At 41.3% G+C, this 21,962-nt stretch overlaps 1 protein-coding gene across 10 annotated transcripts in view; it reads left to right on the forward strand.

Annotated features, from left to right (window-relative positions):
* The window catches only part of NTM (neurotrimin), a 939,904-nt gene that overhangs the window by 824,868 nt on the left and 93,074 nt on the right, over window positions 1-21,962 (forward strand). For all 10 annotated transcript variants that reach the window (XM_032356562.1, XM_032356566.1, XM_032356568.1 and 7 more), the window contains one exon: window positions 75-200. In XM_032356562.1, coding sequence (XP_032212453.1) covers window positions 75-200 — 126 coding nt within the window. The remainder of the gene's footprint in view (window positions 1-74; window positions 201-21,962) is intronic.

Consider the following 21,962-nt stretch of genomic DNA (forward strand, 5'->3'; position numbering starts at 1 on the left):
ACTATCATTATAAGATAACAAAAGAATGTTTTAACAAGATTTTTATTTTCCTTCTCTCTGTTTTGTTTCCACAGTATCTCCCAAAATTGTGGAGATATCTTCAGATATCTCCATTAATGAAGGGAACAATATCAGCCTCACCTGCATAGCAACGGGTAGACCAGAGCCTACAGTTACCTGGAGACACATTTCCCCAAAAGGTAAGAGAGGAAATGGAAGAATTTTTGGCCATGGCTAGGAGATCTTGGCACTCGTGACTTTGTCCAAAGGATCCTACGTTTTTGATATCTGATAACAATGTACTTATGCCTCTGCAGAAAATGTCGGTGTTCTCTGTAAGACAAGAATATATCTTTTAAGATTTCAGAAATCGTATTTGAGTATCTCTCAAATTCTGGGGAAATGAATCCCACTTGTTTCTGGGTGAAATGGTGGTAAGATGTTCTGGGTGAACTCCACTGGTCCACTTTGCTGATACAACAATCAGCAAAGCTGGCATTGTTCAGGTGGTTGCTGTAAGATACTGAAAACACAAACACACAATGATGAATGAAAGTGTTGAATGGCCATAGTCCTGAAGGGAAAATGTCCAAGTCTGTTTCTTCAGTGTTGACAAATATCTGGTCCCTAGCCCATTAACTGTTTTGTGGTTCTGTTGTTGTTTCACTCTGATTAATCCCAGATAACAAATATAGGACAATGTGTGACTAAATTGAAAATTTTGCTTTGTCTAAATGTCTAGGTGTTTTGTAGACCAGACTTAGTGTTGTTTTGTGTTTTCATGGATTGAACGTTAAAACTTTAAAATTTAAGGAGAGATGTCATTTATCATTAAGCTAGCTTTTATGCAAGGTGCATTAAATTATTGCATTTGTTTTTAAATATGTTCTGAGTGCTTGTAATAGTCCAGGCACTTCTGAGCACTGATGATGTAGCAATAAAACAAAACATACAAGTTTCTGTTCTCATGAGCTTACATCTCAGGAGATAAGTGACAAAAAAAATGAATATACAGTAAAACAGGTATGGAAAAGGATGAGAAGATAGAGCAGTTTACATTGACTAAAGAACCAGAGGTTTGGTTGGGGAAGGCCTTTGAAAAGGTGACATTTGAGCAGATATGTGAATAAAGATGCTTCATTCCAGTGCTTATTGCTGGTTAATGTGAACTATATTTGTGTGTGTGTGTGTGTGTGTGTGTGTGTGTGTTTGCATGTATGCATAAATGTCTGTGTGTTGCTGCAGGTTTAAGGATTCTAAGGGAATCATAGTAGTAGATATCTGCTTAGTGTTGCAGGTTGGGGCCCCAAAAACAGACCCTGAGAATGTGATTGGTGTGCAAGAAGTTTATTTGTGAGCTCTTGGGATCAACTCCTGTGAAAGGGAAGGGAAGGAAGGAGGATTGGGCCAAGGGAGAAGCTGAGTTACATGAAGACCTGTGCAATTTCTCAGCAGACACTGTGGAGAGTTCTAGAGCTAGCTTTGCCTTTTAGCAATGTTGAGGTGAGAGGGTGTTCTTTTACACCAGCAGAGCATTCCGTCATGGAATCTGGACTGTCACCTGAAGGACAGTAGCCTGGGGCCAGGAGACTTTAAGTGGGACAGTATGCACAAGTGGTGGCACCCAAGTTCTACTCACCAGCAGCACATGATCTCCTGGGACAGGCATCCCCCTACCTCCCTTCTGAAAGTGGCAGAGCATCACAGTGTCCACTCCATTTGCATCTTTTTTTGTTTTCCTTTCAGCGTAACAGTATTCATTGTTTTTGCACCACACCCAGTGCTCCATGCAATACGTGCCCCCCCTAATACACAAAACCTTGTTCCCCCAACCTCCCACCCTTCGCTTCTTCAAGACTCTCAGGTTGTTTTTCAGAGTCCATAGTCTCTCATGGTTCACCTCCCCTTCCAATTTCCCTCAACTCCCTTCTCCTCTCCATCTCCCCATGTCCTCGATGATATTTGTTATGCTCCACAAATAAGTGAAACCATATGATAATTGACTCTCTCTGCTTGACTTATTTCACTCAGCATAATCTCTTCCAATCCTGTCCATGTTGCCATAAAAGTTGGGTATTCATCCTTTCTGATGGAGGCATAATACTCCATAGTGTATATGGACCACATCTTCCTTATCCAATTATCTGTTTAGGGCTATGAATGGGCCCTAATACCTAATTCCCTCTCGCAGATAGTGACAGATTTGCCCTTCTCTTCTCAGAGAAGACATGAAATCTTCAGTGTGCTTGGCCTGAATTGATGGGAGCTATCCCATATCACCATTTCCGACGCCACCACTGTGAGCAGAGGGATCAGAGAGAGTACCCGCATGTCTGCAATTCTCTCGATTTAGAGTGGCCTTAAAATGGACTGGCCCAAAATCTGGGAGGAGGCATCTGCTGTGCACGGGACCATCCACAAAAGGACATGGCCCTAGGGCACATCGAAAGGAGGGGTCATTGAAATGGGCAGACATTCTTAGTCCGTGGTACACACCATTCATCACTGTTTAATGCTGAGTCCCCACTGCTATTGGATTCCAAGGCAGCCTGTGCCTTTAGAATCTGCAGAACATTCACCATCCCAGGTAAACCCACTTTGCTTTACTTCAAGAGGCACTAGGCCCTACCCTCGTGCAGGTCTCTCTTGGTCTCTGTCTGGTATCTTCTTTTTCTCTTCTGGCTCTTCAGCTCTTTGTCCTTTTCCGACTTCTTTTTTCCCTCTTCTCCTCTGTACAACTTCTCATTTTGTCTTCCCCTTTCATACTTTGTCTTTGTATTCTTTACTTTCCCTTTCTCTCCCAGCGTCCTAAACATTTGTGCATTAATTTTCTTTCTTTCCACATTTCCTTTTCTTCCTGTCCCCTGCTCCCACCCTTTCTTCTCACAATTACCTCTGTCTCTCCTCTGGCATTGGAGCCCTCTTCTTTTATCTTGCTGAAGTTCACACTGGCACACCTTAGAGTCCTTTTCCCCCTTTGTGGGCCATCCAGCAAACTCGTTTCCCCCAGGGACTTTACCTGAGCCTCTCTGCCAGATGCTTCCATTTTACTGGGGTTTTGGCTGCTATGGAAACAGAAGATGGATCAAGAGGAGAGGAGCAGGATAATCAGAATCTACCTGTGGATCAGAGTAATTTAGATGAACAGCCTTTTCCAGATCCCTGATCCAGATTAGCTATCCCAGATTCAAACTGATGAGACACACCAAGCAGTAACTAATCACTTCGAACTCACCACGGGGCCGTTTTCTCTGTGACTGATTATTTGGAGATCAGAGGTGTCATTGGGCTGCTGCCAGATCTGAACTGAAACTGGAGACCCTTAGCAGTCAGAACTTCATCTTTCCCCACTAAATATTTCCAAAAGGGTACTTCTTTTAAATAAGTTGGAGCAATCTTGGGATTCTTTGGGGAAAAAAAGATATGACACATCTTAGTAAAGTCTCCAGAGGCTGGGAGATGTTGTCATATTTTGTCCCATTCTGTGTGGATGGATCATACTTCAATCTGGACCATTCTCACAGGCATAACCATTATAATCCCCGAATGGATCACTGATGGAGGCTAACCACATTGGCAACACTGATGGCGTCAATGCATTTTCTCCCTCCAGACTGATCTGTTTGTTTTGTACATTCCTGAGAAATCCTAGTTTCTTCCATCATAACTCATATGGTGCTGTTTGCAAAAAAAAAAAAAAAAAAAAAAACAAAAAAACTTATATAAACTTCTTTAGAATATGTATTTCTAGCCTTGACCACTTCTTACATAAAAAAGGAGAATAGGGGTCTTAACCACCATTTTAGTAATGGCCCATACATTTTGATACACCGCCACTTAGGTGTGATATCTGGAGGGTGGAGGGACCTTGTCCATGAAACCATCGGCCTAGCACTTTACATTGGATGAAGAAATGTCAGTCGTCCCTATCCAGTGTCAACTGTCCATATTCAAGGTGGCATCCCAAGCCACAATTCCATGCTACTATTGATCATGGAAGATAGTTTTCTTTTATTATTGGCGATTTGTCTTCTAGTTCCTCTCATGAACCTACCACCTTTAACAGGTCAAGATGAAAGTGCATGAGTTTTATAAGGATACCTGCTCTCCCACTACACAGCTTTTTTGGAGTGTGCAGGTATTTCTTCCACCTTCTTGGGCCTTGGTCATTTCAGAAAGAAGTGCCCTCATCTCCCTGTCTCACATGGAAATTCCACCTGGATCTGCAAAAATGTTTGATTGGCCTTTTGCCAAATTCTGTATAAGTACCAGCATCCTCCTGCAAGGGTCCAAATGGCATCAGGGGTCCCTGTTTCCTCTAGACACATTCCCCATTCATGGCTCTGTGCCTTATCTTTTTGTCCTCATCTAGACATGCAAGAATTTATTTTCACACAACCCCAAGCTCTAGAGTTCCTTTGTCCAAAAGAATACTTTTAATGTCCTCTATTCTTCTGAGTCTTCCCTAAATAAAGAGAAATACTATTTCTTTCAGGGTATCCTAAAAGGTGCTTTTTAGGACCTCTCTCTTCATGGAAAAGTATTCTCAAAGCCCAATTTTTATGTCTCCAGTTGCTGTTGCACTGTAAGGGCTTTAGAGAGGAGATTGAGCTTCCCCTCTTGCCACAACCCTGAAACTCAGGGGAAGGAATGACTCTGACAACTGATATGCAGGTTCTTCTATACATATGGAATTAAGGATCACTGAACGTCCTTATGGAGGTGCCCTCATGAGTGCACTCACTGACTTCCTCCTCTCTCTCATCAAACAAAACACGGAAAATAAAAACCTCACCAAGGCTGATGAAAGAATACTTTATACCCAGATATTGGTTGAGGGCTTAGCAAGGTCCAGCGAGCTGTTATAGAGATGTCCTGATTTCTAATCCATGAGTTCTTTGACACAAATATCTCTGAGGGACTACATCTCACTTTGCTTCTTCACTTTCTAGCACAATGCCCAGCACCTAGAAAGTGTCAAAGAAGTATTTTTTGATTCAGTGAATGAGCATTTACCTTTGCCAGTGCCCCAGAGAGGCAAGCCTGTTCTCTTGGTTCAAAGACTCATTCTGATCCTTGAGGAATTCTCTTCCACTTTGATGTTGCTGTTGAGACCTGTGTGTTTCCTGCTGAAAGTTTACTGGGAAGTCTCCAGGACATTTTCTCTGGTCTTCACAGGATTATAAAGCCTTTCCTGAAGTTCCCCTACTAGGGGACCTGCTGTGGCAGAGCTTGGCTTCTCCTTGAAGGAGAGACTCCTTTTCAAGTACTCTTTTTGAAAAAGTTGAGAAGGCTCACAAGTGGCTTTGAAAGTGGGTCTTCTGTGAGCTCCCTTCTACCCCCCACACTCCCTCTCAGTCACTCTCCCGATGTGTGTGTTTCTCTTACCTCTCCTTCATCTAGCCTTTCTGGGTCTCTTGAACCTTTTGGTGTTTTACTTTTCCCAACCCTAATTGCACCTAAACCCTCAGTGCTCCCCCTGGGTTAAAAAAATAAATATACAAAACTTGGTACAAAAAAAGAGAAACATTAGTTGAAAAATTCTTTCTGCCTCCCCCCTCTTCGCCCCCCGTAGTATGAGAACTGACGTGGGAACAAGATTGATTGTATTTTTCTGGGGCTATCTAAAGACTTTGGGGGGCAGAATTAGAGCAGGGCCACATGTCCATTAGGTTCCAAACCCAGCCCTTATTAAGGAACCCATCTCTTTCCACAGCGTGCTGTGGACCCATACCTGTAGGACTAAGTAACATTCCTCAGGTGCCAAATCTCTTTCCTTCCTATCCCAGCTCTCCTGCTCTACTTGAAGAGCCCCAGGGAGCAGTTGGTTTTTCTGGGCCTTGTTTCTCATAGTTTTCAAAGGCACCAAAAGACTCACCAAGGTGGTGAGGACAAAGTAACCCTTGGATGGAAGTTCTTCTCTTTGCCAATGCGCTGAGTCTTTCCCTCTGTGCCCCCCTGCCACACCCACCTATTTCCCATTTTTCAGGATTTGTCCTCCCCAGCCAAGCAGGACACTAAAGTACTAATTGGCACTGGAGGTATCACAGCATGAGTTCAACCAGAGCTGGCAGGCGCCATGACTCCAGTGACAGCTCCGTGAAAAAATGTCAGGAGCAGAACTGTGGCATGCCATCGGCTGACTGCAGCACCCTGGCACTAATGAGCAGCCTGTCAGCGCCAACATCAGGGGCCCCATGTGGCCCAGAGATCATTAGGATGGCAGACAAGAAAAAGTTCTTCAGCAAAGAGGAGCCAGGGATGGGAGGGAAGGAGGACAAAATGGAACTAAAGGCATCTTCTTACCCACAGATGGTTACCACCCAGCAGGAGAGAACCAAAAAGCACACATGCACATATGCACACAAAGAAAGAAAGAAAAAGACGTATAGAAAAGGTTTCTATGCCAACTCTGGACATCTCAGACTCTCATTTTGGTCTAGTTGCCCTGTAGTTAATCGATATAGGCCATAAATCTTTTCTGCAGTAAGCCAAGGGGGACACAGTGACTAAATTAACTCTCCAGTCATGGCCTCCCATGCTATGAAGCCAGGAGGCAAGTAGCCTAAGTTCCAAAGAAAGATGGACCTGAGGGAAAAAAGGAAGCCTTGGGATCTGTGTCTTTTTGTTACTTTCCAGGGCAGGCTCCCTGCCCAGGGAGCATGCTGAGCTACCAGCTGCTTGCTTGTCTTCCAAGGGAGTTTGAGAATCTAAGAGACACAGTTAAGAGAAGGAGTTTTGTTTTGTTTTGTTTTGTTTCTCTGTTCCTTCATCCTAGAGGTGGGTTTGGGAAATGGCCAGTATGTCTCCTATATTTTTCTGCTTCCTGAGGGCAGGTGTGAATTTTCCAGCTCCAGTTTTCTGCGTCAGACTGTTTAGAATGTCTGGCCCTTCTTTGAGGTTGGCTACTTCTCATGGCTCCATCTGCATGGGTAGAGGCTGTCTGATAGAAGGTGACTATCTGTCTGTGAGAGATGGGCCTTGAAAGCAGGTCCAGGTGGATGTGACGTACCCTGCACTACTCACCTGCGAGGTCACACCAAGGTAGTGATGAATCTTCCAGATGAGACTTATCTTTATTAATTTTGTTCTTGCTTCTTGGCATGGCCTTGAGAGTTTTCATTATTTTATTCTGGACCCCATTTGCCCCATGCACTGCAATCACATTCACAACTTCATATTTACCACATAGTTGTCCTTACTTTTGCACATACCATCTGGTCTCACTAGATATCTCCTTGCACCTTATTTATTTATTTATTTATTTGACCTTGCATCTTTTGGATAGAGTTCTACTCTTGTTTTAAGACCATGCTCAAAAATCACCAGTCTGAAACCCTCTGGTGACTTTCTTCAGACAAATTGAGTCACCCCTTTTTTTGAGGTCCCACAGCACTTTGCACACGTTTCTCATGATGGCAATTCTTACTGCAACTCATAGGCTCCCTGATCCCCTTTTCTAAGGATCAGGGAGAACAGGAACAGTTCTGTTGTTTTATTCTATCCTCAGTGCCCCGTACAGGATCAGATGTTTGCAGGCCTTGTGATTGTTGAACAAAGAAATATCCAATCTATGGATATAGTATGTTTCATCCCCTTTTTAAAATTAAGTATTTTGGGCCCAGAATTGAAAACAAATCAAATTTAGTAAGTAAAGGGTAAGATAGAGCAGCTTTGACTCTTTATGCCTCCCTTTATTGTCTATCATATTCCCCAAACCAGTCCAAGGACTTCATAAGAAAAGATTCTCCCCACTGGTCCACCCCCAGGACTGAGCCTAAGACTTCATCTGTAAGACAGAGATGATAAAACCTTTCTAACATGGATGGACTGAGGATTGAGTGTGTTCATCAGTGCCAAGCGCCCCATCCATAAGGACACATAGTAGGAGCCCAATGATGTGGACTTCAAAGTCCTAGGAGGAGCCTTCTCTCCCTCCCATCTATGAGACAAGAACAAAAGGGGAGGAAATTAAAATTCTTTTCTCTGAAAAGGTTGAATCCTTACAAAAGCCGAGGCTCAGTCAATTGCCAGAATGGATAGATATTCAAAGGTGCTTAATCAGCACCTCCCTCACACCCCCCACCATTTTGTAATTAACATAGGTGCTTGATTAAAATTCCCAGAGTACCCCCAAGTAGCTATCCCAGGAGAACCAAGTAATTGCTATTGCAAAGATATTACAGTGGTCATTGATGGTGGAAGAAAAAAAAATAATTGCATCATAATTGAAAGTGGCAGATCTCCTGTCTAGAGTAGCACCAGAGCATACGGTATTAGGCCCAGCCTATACACAAAAAGTGATTTATTATGATAAAGATAAACCAATAGCACAACTTCAAGTCTGGGGCAAAGTGATCCAGAAATTTGTTAAGCAAATGGTTTAAACACAGACACACATACCAAGGTAGGAAAGAAGAAAGCCAGGGAAGGCATTTATAGATGACTGTTTAACTCTGTAATTCTCTTTAACTGTAAAATTACAGCGAGATGGATACAGTTAGGGTAAAATTTGCCAATGTCAATAAGCATTTTCATAAGTTTAAAATTTATGATCTGGTTTAAAGCAATATTATAGCTGTGCAGCTTCCTACTTCAAAGAAGAGGAGAATCATAAAAAGACTAGTAGGGAAATTAATGAGTTCAATGTGCCTGGATTGAGAACATATGAAATCAAGCCTCTGTCTAGAAACCAAGGGCAGGAGTGCATACCACAGACATTGTTTGCGGTTTTACCCAATTATTTTAAAACCCTTGAAAAATGTTGTAGAATCAGACGTCTGCTGAATTCAGACACTGCTAACAGCATCTTTCCCCACACTCTCCTGAGTCAAGCTATTTATGCTGGTACTTGGTGACCGTTACTATGCAGAATTGTTTTGATAGAACAAAAAAGGAAACATAAAAGCAAGAGGATTGTATCATCTGCCCCACAGATGCTAACCAGCCCTGGCTGAGTCAGCAGCAAAGGGCTTCTTAAAATGGCAGTCCCTCCAGGCCAGCATACCCCATTTCTGATGAGTACCTAGGGTAGGCAACTCTACTTGGGGTATGAGAAGTGTTTCAGCAGGGCTTCACCACCTACAGCAACCACAGTGACCTCCTTTTCATCACACCCCTATAGACCACATCCCTATAGACCAGGCCTTGGTATCCCTTGTCAAGGATCCACCAAGAATTGCCATGCCAGCCTGGAGAAAGTTTCGTTTCTACATAGTCTTATCACCGGGACTTCAGTGTGCAGTTCTAACTTTATACCAGCTTTTGGATCCTGAATCTTGGCTTGATCTGATGTGACTGCTTTTCTGCTAGAGTCTAAATTATAACCAGAGTCCCAGTTATCCAAAGTTAACAATTATGGTTTATGAATGCTTAAAAATCTCCCAGGTCCTCTTCTGAACATTTACACATGGCAGTACGGATTATTCACAACAGCAGAGTGGAACATGCCCCATGATTAAGATGTATTACCAGTGAGAGAGGGAGGCTTAGAGAGGTCATTCTAATGGGTCGATGTCATACAGCTCCAAGGTGCATTGCTGGCATCCAGCCCCCAGCAAGCCTCCAGAGCATGCATGTTTCACCGCTGCTATATAGGGCCATTCTCAAAGGCTGGTGCCTGCACTAGCAACATTAGCATCACCTGGTTTATACCCCAGAACTAAGGTGGGACCCAGAAGTCCACACATTAGCAAATCCCCCAGGAGACTGTGATCACACTTGAGTTTAAAAACTACTACTCTGTAGTAGTTGCCTTGTGTTGGACACTATGCTTTACATGCTTTATTTGATTTAATTCTCACAAATGCCCTAATAAGTGGACATTATTTTCATTTTAGTGATAAAGAAATGGAGATTTGAGAGGATATTTTCCCCACAAATACGAAATGGCCAAGGTGAAATTCAAATCCAAGTCTTTTTGACTCTAAGATCCTTATTTTTAATGTGTATTGATTTCCTGCCTGATTTCTGACCCATTCCTTCTTCTGGATCTTCTGAGACATGTCTACAGTCTGGTTTTAGACTTCCTGCCAGCCCAGGGCTATGGCCCTTGGCTTGTCCACTTTTTCACAGACTCCTTGAAAAATGACCCAAACCCTTGTTCAGACACGGGACTCCAGCTGGGGTATTGTGTTTGGCCTTGGAAATCCATCCTCCCCAGTGATCTGAGGCTCCTTTCAGTGGATCTTTGCATGAATACCTCTGAGCAAAGGACAGGGCCCCAGCATGAAGGGTTGACCTTGCCTCAGTTCTCTGGTGAGTCCTTTTCCTCCCACTGAGTTAGCTTCTTTGAGTTCTATGTTCTCTCACCCTTCCCCTTCCACCTGGACCAGGACCTGTGGCAGTGATGCAGCTGCTTTTTGACATGATTTATTATTATTTTTTTCATGTTAAATACTATCATTCGCTCACACAATGGTATGTCTTCTGCTTTGATTGTTATTATTAGGTTGTTTTACACTTTAACAGCTTTGGATATGAAAAGAAATTGCTGGATTCCAGGGTATGTTTTTCATTATCTGACTCCATTCAGTTTCCCTACGTGTCCTTGTGGTATTTGGCATACTTTATCTTCTTAGTGGTGTAAAATGCTTTTACTACTGAAGCCAGGACAGTTGGGAAAGAATGAACAGAATACCAATGTAGTTCCTCTCAGATCAAGGCGCCTCCAGCCTCCTTCCTGGCTAGACCACACAGGTTCTCGAAGAGTTACTGCACAGTCAGTTTGGTCATCACCTTTGAATTTGGGGTCAGGAAGCTACAGTTCTTAGTTCCCTACGAGAGGCATCTTAGCCACTTCCCCCAGTAGTGACTGATTCTGCTCACACCCGCCTCTCGCCCTGAAAAACAAATCCCTCTTCCCTCTTCTAACAGAGAGTTAAAAGGAATGACTTTGGACTTTATCAGTTCCTCCATAATGGATTCAGGACCCCTCCTGTTTAATTGTTCTGCACCCAGGAGGTCTTGTGCTCTTTCTCTAATTTCCTGCATCACTGCTTTGCCCTCTACTGAATGGTTCACTGGGGTCACTGTGGTTGAAGATACTTGGCCAGTCATCTGCATGGTAGAGAGAAACAAATGACTTTCTCCCTTCATCAATTTATTTATTCTTGTCACCCACCATTCCAGAAAAGGATTGAATCAGAGAAGGTGGCATGGATTCCCCCACTTCCCCTAGGAAAATTTCTTGGCAAAACAATTTTGATTGTTTTTATATGAATTCACGTATTCCTTAGTAATTGCTTATGAAGCTACCATCTGTCTGTTAGGTGACTGTCCTAAGCATTGCAGACATTTGAATAAACAAAACAGACAAAATCCTGGCCTCAGAGAGTTTATATTCTAGTGGGAGAGACAGAAAATAAGCTGATGGATATGTAAACCTTATGATGTGGTATATGGTAATTACTGGGGAAACATTAGGATAAAAGACAAAGATTATCAGCATGTGTTTCAGGGTTTTTACCTTTTTTTTTTAAACAAAATACTCCTTCAGTTGTCAAAGTTTCTGATGTTTCAGTTTTAGTGTACTAAGTAAATATTAGTTTTATTATTTTTATTTCCATATTCACTTATAACCAACGTTAAGATTTTTAATGTTGTGGCAAAAAAAAAATCCTCCAGGAAAATCATATTTTGTTGTTAATTATTAAGATTACTTTGTATGGTTTAAGTTTATGTGGGTGTTGTAATCTTAAATAGAGTAGACAGGGATGGAGTCATTAAGAAGATAGCCCATGAAGGTTGTGGGAGGACATTGGGCTAACTCCAGCAGGAGCATTCTTGGCAGAGCTGATGGTGAATACAAAGGGCCTGAATTAGGATCCAGCTGACAAGTTCAGGGTCATCAAGGAGCCCACGAGCTACCAGATTTATGTACTGCCTACCTTCCCCTCGATAGACTATAAGCTTTATGAGGGGAAGGAACATGCTCTTTCTTGTTTACTGCTGTGTACAACAATCCTTAGCATGTGTCTGTCAAATTATAGACATTCGGTATTTGTTCAGGGAATGAGTGAATCAAGTCAGCATGGGGTTACAGTATGAACAGTGGAGAATGCTGGAAAGTTACAAGGTTTGAATTAGAAATGGTTGTCCCTTAATTAGTGATTGTAGGTTCTAGAGAATAACATGGTAAGGCCAATGACAAGTCATAGAATATGGCTGAGACAGAAAGGAAGGTCCATGGAGAAGAGGGGTTCAGGTAGCTGATGCTGCACTTGTCTGGAAAGTCATCAAAGGGAACATTGAAGTTACCTTAGATAGTGGCTGAGGTTACTGACAAGAAGGGCTATAAGCCACATCTGAAAGCCCTCAAAGAATCATGAGGAGTTCAGGACATCAGTCATTGGCAGCAGGGACAGGTGGATGCAACATTGCCAGAGGACAAAACTTTAAAAGGCGTTTTCAATAAAAGTGTGAAAGAGGAACAATCTCCAAGTGATTTTAATTCTAACATCCAGATGTCAAAACAAACAATCAAGCAATTTCTTGAGAGAGCCACAGAGGAAACATTCCCATCAGGACGTAGCTGGGTTTTCATTACTTAAGGCAATTCAAGGAACGGTCAGCCTGGAGCCTGAGGGCCCAGGGGAGAATTCTGCTTTGGTCGTGAGTGGTGTTCCAGAGAATGTGGAGTGGGGGAGAAAGGGGAATAAAAGTGCTGCATGACATTGATGATAGAGGGAAAGGGTGTTCTGGTTGCACAGTAACTCTGGCAGTGAGTGGTGTGAGGCATGTTGGATTAAATTGCCCCAGTGGAAGGCAATGTAACCACGCTTTGCATATTTCAGCTGCAGCCTGTGCCCGTGGTAAGGGATGGGAATCCCTTTTCTTCCTGAACCTTAAGGTGGGGTGGTGACAGTGACAGCTTTTGGCAAGGTCGAAGCTCTTTTTTTTTTTTTTTTTTTTTTAAATGATCCAGAGAAAGAGGTCTCACTCTTAGGAGACCATTAAAAGGTCAAATTCAGAGACCATGAGATAGCAGGAGAGGAAAGGAAAATATGGAATTAAGAGATATGTAGGGAGGCAAATTAACAGAACCTGTTGATAGGGGTCAGGGGGTGAGAGTGTGGGTGGAGACTATATTGACAAGAACTCTTAGGTGTCTGGATTGGTCTCCTTATTGCCTGCTTTGGGGGCTTGGGGATTATCTTTCTGGCTTTTCTCCCATGTGGTAATTGGTAGGGTATCAGGAACTAGCTGGTGTCTGATTTTATTTATATTTATTTATTTATTTATTTATTTATTTATTTATTTATTTATTGGCTATCCATTGATCCACATAAATTAGTTCCCCTTTCTCCAAAAATGATCATAACAACTTTGGACTTCTTTATTTTTTAAGATAATCAGGTTTTAGCAAATTGAACAAAAATGATAGAGTACAACAGAGTTGTGATAAATAGGCAGAAAGGATCATCTTTTATTCAATAGATATTTATTGAGTACCTAAAACACAGCAGTGCATATCTAGGTGTTTCTGACTATGTGATGAACACAGCATTCAAAGCTTCTGCCCTGTGTGGTTGTGGCAAGGGAATGTAGGTAACGTTTAATAAATAAATATGCTACCTAGTCTCAGGGAGAGATAGTACCATGGAGGAAAAGGACGCATTTACCCAGAGATGTGGTAAAGAAGGATGAGTGGTACTACTTCTGTTAAGAGTACCAGGAGCAGGAAAAAAAAAAAAAAAAAAGAGTACCAGGAGCAGGCTTGACAGATATCTAGAAGCCTGAGGGAAGGGAACCCATGAATGGGTTGTATCAAGAGAGGGTGTTCCAGGCAGAGGTACCTGCAAAGACCAAGTCCATGTGTCCAGAATATGCTTAGTGTGTATGAGGAAGCTTATAGACACAAAGAAGTGACATGGTATGTGATTAAAGAGCACCAAGAGTCAGATCATGTCTTGCCTGGGAAACGATGTTAAAAACTTTGAAATCTGTTTGAATAAGAAACTTCGGCCATTTTGGAAGGGAAGAGGGTCAGGGGTTGAATGAGCCTGGTGGTGGGTATTAAGGAGGGCACATATTGCATGGAGCACTGGGTGTGGTACATAAACAATGAATTTTGGAACACTGAAAAAAATAAAGCTAAATTTAAAAAAAAACAGATAAATAAACAACAACAACAACACATCAGCCAGTTTTAAGAGAGTGAAATGATTGAATACATGTTGCTTAAGGGTCATTTTAGCTGCTTAAAGAGAAAGACAGGTCAAGAGGTGGGTAAAGGTAGCAATTGGGATGCCAATTCTGATACTGCTTTGGTGCCTCAAGAAATGATAATGATGCAGACTATCATGATAAGGTTTAAGGTGGTAAGACCATGTTTAATGTGGAATATATTCTGAATTAAAGCTCCCAAGATTCACTCATAGATTAAACATGGGGGTTGTGAGGCTGAGTTAAGAATTAAGGTGACTGAGATCTGTGGTCAGTGCCACTGGTGACTAGTGATAATCATTTTCTGCCACTAGGAACTCCAAGGAACAGGTTTATAAGTGGAAACAGGAGCTTGGTACTTAAGACACACAATTGGCAATGCTAGAAGAGAGCTGGCTATTCGATGGTGCAAGGGCTAGAGAAATAAATGTAGGGATCAGCAACATCCTAATGGCACTCAGTGCCACAAGGCAAGCTGTCACTGCTTACAAAGTAAGGATGGTTACAGGAGAGTTCGGGGGAGTGATTGATAACTCAAGCATCACTTGGAAGACAAGGGAGATGGGGACCAAGAATTGGTGGAATATTTATATGTTAATTTAAAGAAAAAAAAAAAAGAATTGGTGAAATGCACTTGAATGAGAACTTGGCTGGTGAGAATGGTTCAGGGAAAGGGAGAGAATGGGCTGGATGAACAAAGGGGGTTATAAAATCTTTTGAGAAGTTTTGCTATAAAATGTAGCACAATATAAGGTTGGTTGTTGGAAGGGAGTATCCTTCTTTAGAAGGATATTTTCCCAAAGTCCAGTCTGCAGCTGGCTTCCCTTGGACATCCCTTGGCTATTGTTGCTGTGTAATTACAGTGGTTCCTTGAAGAGCATGGGTTTGAACTGCCTGGGTCCACTTAGATGAGGTTTTTTGTTTGTTTGTTTATTTGTTTTATAAATGCAGTACAGCATTGTAAGTGTATTTTCTCTTCCTTATTGTTTCTTAATAATATTTTCCTTTCAGTAGCTTTCTTTGTTGAAAAAGTATAGCATATAATACATGTAACATACAAAATGTGTGTCAATTGACTATTTATGTAATTGTAAGGCTCCCAGTTGACAGACTATTGGTATTTAAGTTTTGGGGTTGCAAAATTTATATGTTTATAAATTTATAAATTTATAAACATATAAATTTATAAATTTATAAAACAGTTATATGTGGACTTTCAACTGCATAAGTTCTCAGAACCCCTAAATCCCATGCTGTTCAAGGGTCAGCTACACTTGTGTTATCATTCTCAGGTGTTCCTCCACTTCAGGTGAAATAGAAAAAGAATTAGTTAGCACTGGTCTGTGTTTGTGGAGCAACCTACAAATTTAGAAAGACACCAAAATTTCTCTATGTGGATTTTGGGTGATCTGGGAACTTAAAGCCAAAGTCTCCATGTTGCTAAAGCAATTGACTATTTCTGACGCTAAAGAACATTGTCTGGAGATAAGACTCTTTGCCGTCAAATCTAGTGAAGATCCCACTGGGCATTGGTAGCTGAAGCACTTATGGGAAACATTGCCTGGAATGTGAAAAAGCCCATGAGAAGAAGCATTAAGGATGATATCTGCTTATCTCTCAACCCCTCCTTAGAGACCAGGACAGAAGTTCTCAAAATCCTCAATACTGAACTTCCATGACCAAATATTCAATCAGAAAAGTGTATTTGAATTCATCTGTTCTTCACCACCAGAACAGGAACCCAGTGAGCCTTGGGCAGCTACCCCTATGGCCACAGATGATTATCCAGGTGAAACCCGGGAGGATGGAATAGGAAGGCCAATTAACTACTCTAGAAGTGCCAACAAACACAACCCACATCCTATTCTGTGGGAGACAGCTGTCTGGGGCAAATACTTTAGTTCTCCGCAGATCTAGGCCCTGGAAATTGTACAAACATCTCTGTTGCTTCAGTGTTGCTGAGTCTATGCCAGACATTATAGAGAAAGAAGACAATCTGAGTTTAATCTGGAATAATGTTGGAGATCGAGGCTAGTACACCAATCTGGAAAAAAGTACCTGCAGTGACAAGTAGTGACATTTTCTCCACCTAATCCTGTAAGTTTGTTCCTGAGAATCCCTCCAAATTATTTCTCCTCACAGTCCTAACTGTCCCCTTCTTATTGTCGGTTACCCTAGAGACACTTCTTTCCTTTGAGAAGTGGGGGAAAAAAAACAAAAAACAAACAACAACAACAAAACTTTGATTGTTAAGACACATTGTGAAATCCATGAAAGGATTGGAAGGAATTGGTTCCATCCCTCTTTGCATCTGTTTTCCAACAAGAACCCTTGGCCCTTCAGAATCAAGGGCAACTTAATGAATGTGACCACAATGTTTATGTCAACATAATTTCGCTTCCTTTGGCTTTACTGCCAAGAATCCACACTGGCCGGTCCTTGTTCTTCACTTAAACAGTGACATTCCTCTGTGTGTTGATGTTTTCTCTCTTTATCACAGCACTTTTCTAGGCCTCTTGATTTTGGTCACTCAGGTGTTGTCATGGCAATGACATCCTCAGTAGAGTGGTGCTGTTCATGTTGTCATGGTTATAAGGACCTCTTGATGAGAGCGCTACTTCATTGTTATAATGTGGACAGCAGTAAAGGACCCTAGGATCCCTTGGCAATCCTGAATTCTTAAGCTAGGAGCTAGTGTTTCTGTGACTAAAAACACAAGTGGCAAAAATTAGGGAAATAGCAGCAGTCTAAAATGGTTAGATCCTATACATCATCATTACTATAAACATACTATAAACATACTTTGCTCATCGTCTCCGTCATCATCATCATCATCATGGCCAGTATTTTTACAGTAGATGTCTATGTTCCAAGCACTATTCTAAGTGTTATACATATATAAACTCTTTAATTTTCTTGACAACCTTATGACACAGGTGTTATTAGTATTCTTTTGTGTGAAGAAATTGAGACCTAGAGAGCTCACACAAGTAACTTGCTCAAAGACGGACACCACTATGGAGGTGGACAGAACTTAACCAGGTGGATGGGTGGCAGAGACTCCTCTCTGAACCCATGATTTTCCTGCTTACTGTTGTCCTATTTTATAATTGATAGCAAAAACAAAGATGAATCAGCCCATCAACCAAAGGAGTTGCTACCTCAGATCATCCTTTTTTTTTTGCTAAAATTCAAATAGTTTGATTTTTATTTTTAAGTTTTAAAATATTTTCACAGTTTAATTTGATTTTTTAACAACCATATCAGGTTAGTATTGCTATTAGCTTTATTTAAAGAAAAAAACCAAGTTGAGAAAGTCTAGGATCTCCTAAGGAAATGGCTGCTAGACTGTGTGTCAGACTAGACCTGAACATGTAGTTACCACTGATTCAGAATCCAGTGTTTTGTTCTGCCCTACTGTATGAGGGACCATGTGATATAGCTCTGACTCTGGCTCTGGGGAAGGGAATGGCCAAACCACCTAAAGTGTATAGTAACTAGCAGTCAACCTAATGGTGATAGAAGGAAAAAACGGTAGGCCTTAGAGTGTCATTCAGGTAGCTATTTGTCCTCTTTTGCCCTCCTTATTTTATGCCTAATAACTCCACTATTAATGGAAGCTACTTCCATCTATCACACTCTAGGCAGGAGAGCAGCAACCTTCATTCCATCCCAACTGCTGCCATTGACTTGGTGCTACTTTGAGCAAGTCATTTAACCTGTGTGGGAAATCTCAATAAGAGGTTAATTACAGCTCTATGTCTATGCTGATCTTCAGATAATGACAATTAAAGATAAATAAGTTACTTAGAAGCTGGCCTCTGAGAAAGTAAAGCTAAGAATTGATGAATCTTCCCATTTGAGTACAAGGAGATTGGAGGGAGATATACTGAGTGGAAGATGGCTCTCTCTTTGCTTGACTTATTTCTGCTTGACTCTCTCTGTTTGACTTATTTCACTCAGCATAATCTCTTCCAGTCCCATCCATGTTGCTGCAAAAGTTGGGTATTCATCCTTTCTGATGGAAGCATAATACTCCATAGTGTATATGGACCACATCTTCCTTATCTATTCGTCTCTTGAAGGTCATCTTAGTTCTTTCCACATTTTGGTGACCGTGGCCATTGCTGCTATAAACATTGGGGTACAGATGGCCCTTCTTTTCACGACATCTGTATCTTTGGGGTAAATACCCAGTAGTGCAATTGCAGGGTCATAGGGAAGCTCTATTTTTAATTTCTTGAGCAATCTCCACTCTGTTTTCCAAGGTGTCTGCACCAACTTACATTCCCACCAACAGTGAACAGTGTAAGAGGGTTCCCCTTTCTCCACATCCTCTCAAACACATGTTGTTTCCTGTCTTGCTAAGTTTGGCCATTCTAACTGGTGTAAGGTTGTATCTCAATATGGTTTTAATTTGAATCTCCCTGATGGATAGTGATGATGAACATTTTTTCATGTCTCTGATAGCCATTTGTATGTCTTCATTGGAGAAGTGTCTGTTCATATGTTCTGCCCATTTCTATATATGCTTGTCTGTTTTGTGTGTGTTGAGTTTGAGGAGTTCTTTATAGATCCTGGATATCAACCTTTTGTCTGTACTGTCATTTGCAAATATCTTCTCCCATTCCGTGGGTTGCCTCTTCATTTTGTTGACTGTTTCCTATGCTGTGCAGAAGTTTTTGATCTTGATGAAGTCTAAAAAGTTCATTTTCACTTTTCTTTCCTTTGCCTTTGGAGACATATCTTGAAAGAAGTTGCTGTGGATGATATCGAAGAGGTTATTGCCTATGTTCTCCTCTAGGATTCTGATGGATTCCTGTCTCACATTGAGGTCTTTTATCCATTTTGAGTTTATTTTTGTGTATGGTGTAAGAGAATGGTCGAGTTTCATTCTTCTACATATAGCTGTCCAGTTTTCCCAGCTCCATTTATTGAAGACACTGTCTTTTTTACACTGTATAGTTTTTCCTGTTTTGTTGAAGATTATTTGACCATAGAGTTGAGGGTCCATATCTGGGCTCTCTACTCTGTTCCACTGGTCTATGTGTCTGTTTTTATGCCATTACCATGCTGTCTTGGTGATCACAGCTTTGTAGTAAAGCTTGAAATCAGGTAATGTGATGCCCCCAGTTTTATTTTTGTTTTTCAACATTTCCTTAGCGATTTGGGGTCTCTTCTGATTCCATACAAATTTTAGGATTATTTGCTCCAGCTCCTTGAAAAATACTGGTGGAATTTGGATCAGAATGGCATTAAAAGTATAGATTGCTCTAGGCAGTACAGACATTTTAACAATGTTTATTCTTCCAAACCAAGAGCACAGAATGGTCTTCCATCTTTTTGTGTCTTCTTCAGTTTCTTTCATGAGTGTTTTGTAGTTCCTCGAGTACAGATCCTTTACCTCTTTGGTTAGGTTTATTCCCAGGTATCTGGGTTCTTGGTGTTATAGTAAATGGAATTGATTCTCTAATTTCCCTTTCTGTATTTTCATTGTTAGTGTATAAGAAAGCCACTGATTTCTGTACATTGACTTTGTATCCTGCCACGTTGCTGAATTGCTGTATGAGTTCTAGTAGTTTGGGGGTAGAGACTTTTGGGTTTTCTATATAAAGAATCATGTCATCTGTGAAGAGAGAGAGTTTGACTTCTTCATTGCCAATTTGGATACCTTTTATTTCTCTTTGTTGTCTGATTGCTGTTGCTAGGACTTATAATACTATGTTGAACAAGAGTGGTGAGAGTGGGCATCCTTGTCATGTTCCTGATCTCAATGGGAAGGCTGCAAGCTTTTTCCTATTGAGGATGATATTTGCTGTGAGTCTTTCATAGATAGATTTTATGAAGTTCAGAAATGTTCCCTCTATCCCTATACTTTGAAACATTTTAATCAGGAACAAATGCTGGATTTTGTGAAATGCTTTTTCTGCATCAATTGAGAGGACCATGTGGTTCTTCTCTCTTCTCTTATTAATTTGTTCTATCACATTGATTGATTTGCAAATGTTGAACCATGCTTGTATCCCAGGGATGAATCCCACCTGGACATGGTGGGTAATCTTTTTAATGTGCTGTTGGATCCTGTTTGCTAGGATATTGTTGAGAATCCTAGCATCCATATTCATCAGTGATATTGGTCCGAAATTCTCCTTTTTGGTAGGGTCTTTGCCTGGCTTGGGGATCAGGGTAATGCTGGCTTCATAGAAAGAGTCTGGAAGTTTTCCTTCTGCTTCAATTTTTTGAAACAGCTTCAGGAGAATAGGTGTTATTTCTTCTTTGAAAGTTTGGTAGAATTCCCCAGGGAATCCATCAGGTCCTGAGCTCTTGTTTTTTGGGAGGTTTTTGATCACTGCTTCAATCTATTAGATATCTACTAGATATCGGTCTATTCAGGTTGTCAATTTCTTCCTGGTTCAATTTTGTTATTTTATTTTTAAAGATGAACAAGCTGCTCCTAATACTTGAGTTGGCATGTTAAGAGTCATATGTGGCTTGTAAAATGGGGCTGTCCAATTTTCATGCCTTTCCTCAATACCTCAGTTCATCCACTAGAATTTGGCTTATACTATTTTTAGATGACCTCTTGGTATACAAGCTACAATTTCCTTCTTACAGACTTTTGTATAGCCTCAGTTTCCCTTTGAGTCAGACCTCCAGCTGCTTAGATTCTCAATGGACACCACAGGTTCCTAAGGAATGTCTGTTGAATGGAGATAGTGAACACCTGACTGCTCACTGGCTTTGTACCATCCTTTCTTTCACCAGTAAAAGACTACATTCACAGCATCTGATTTGGGGAGAAATGGAAGTTTAGTTAAAATAAAGAAAGTTACAAAAAAAGTTAAAAAAACAAATAAAATAAAGAAAGTAACTGAAGTTTAACAACAACAACAACAACAACAAAAATACCATGTCTTAGGTTTAATAAACAAAAAGCACAAATAGGAAAGGTTATTTGTAGTCTAAAAACAATTTATTTGGTATATCATGGTCCAGTCTTGAAGTGGGATGTAGTTTTCATCATTTCTAGTAAGCGGAATTCTTCCCACATAAATGAAGGACATTCGGCCATAAGCTGGGATACCTGTCTCTCATCAGGGGTGTGAGGCCAGACAAAGAGCCTCCTCCATTCCCACTTCCAAAAAGAGTAGCTGGGAAATAGAGGCGATGCAGTCCACAGGGCTTGATGATATCAAGATCCTTTGCTGCTATCCTTATGTGATACTTAAATTAAACATTGGCTTTGATGTTTCCATGTGCCTTTAAAAATGAAAATCCTTTTCACTGCCTAGCTAATTGATAGGGCAGCCTAGTGGGAGAAGACCCGTCTGCCACCCTCCCTGAGCACCATGGCTGCTGAGTGAGTTGAAGGCAAAGTGAGAGAGAGCCAGGAGGGTCACAGCGGTGTCTCTTTCAAGATTCGAGTTAGATACGAAAGGGAATTAAAAACTTCATGTTGAGTTGTTGTCACTCCCCCCATGTCTCGCCTGGGAGAGTTCTCCAGCTGGAGAGCACTGAGAACACAGCCCTTTGGAGCTATTACAATTCATATTGACTATAAACCTCCCACTGCGCGAATAAAGGAAGGAGGTGCTTGCCAAGTGCTTGGAGGGGCAAATGCAAGTTATTTCACCATCTGATGATATACGCCATGTTGGGAAACATTAGGAGAAAAAAGAAAAGGAAAAAAGAAAGTAGAATGTGTTGAGAGGCTGGCAGCTGATCATCCAGCATTCCTTGGTGAAACTCGGACAGAGGCACATTAGCAACAGGCATTCAGGCCCTTCTCCTGAGCA

This window comes from Mustela erminea, chromosome 9, assembly GCF_009829155.1.
Source record: "Mustela erminea isolate mMusErm1 chromosome 9, mMusErm1.Pri, whole genome shotgun sequence".
Lineage (NCBI taxonomy): Eukaryota > Metazoa > Chordata > Mammalia > Carnivora > Mustelidae > Mustela > Mustela erminea.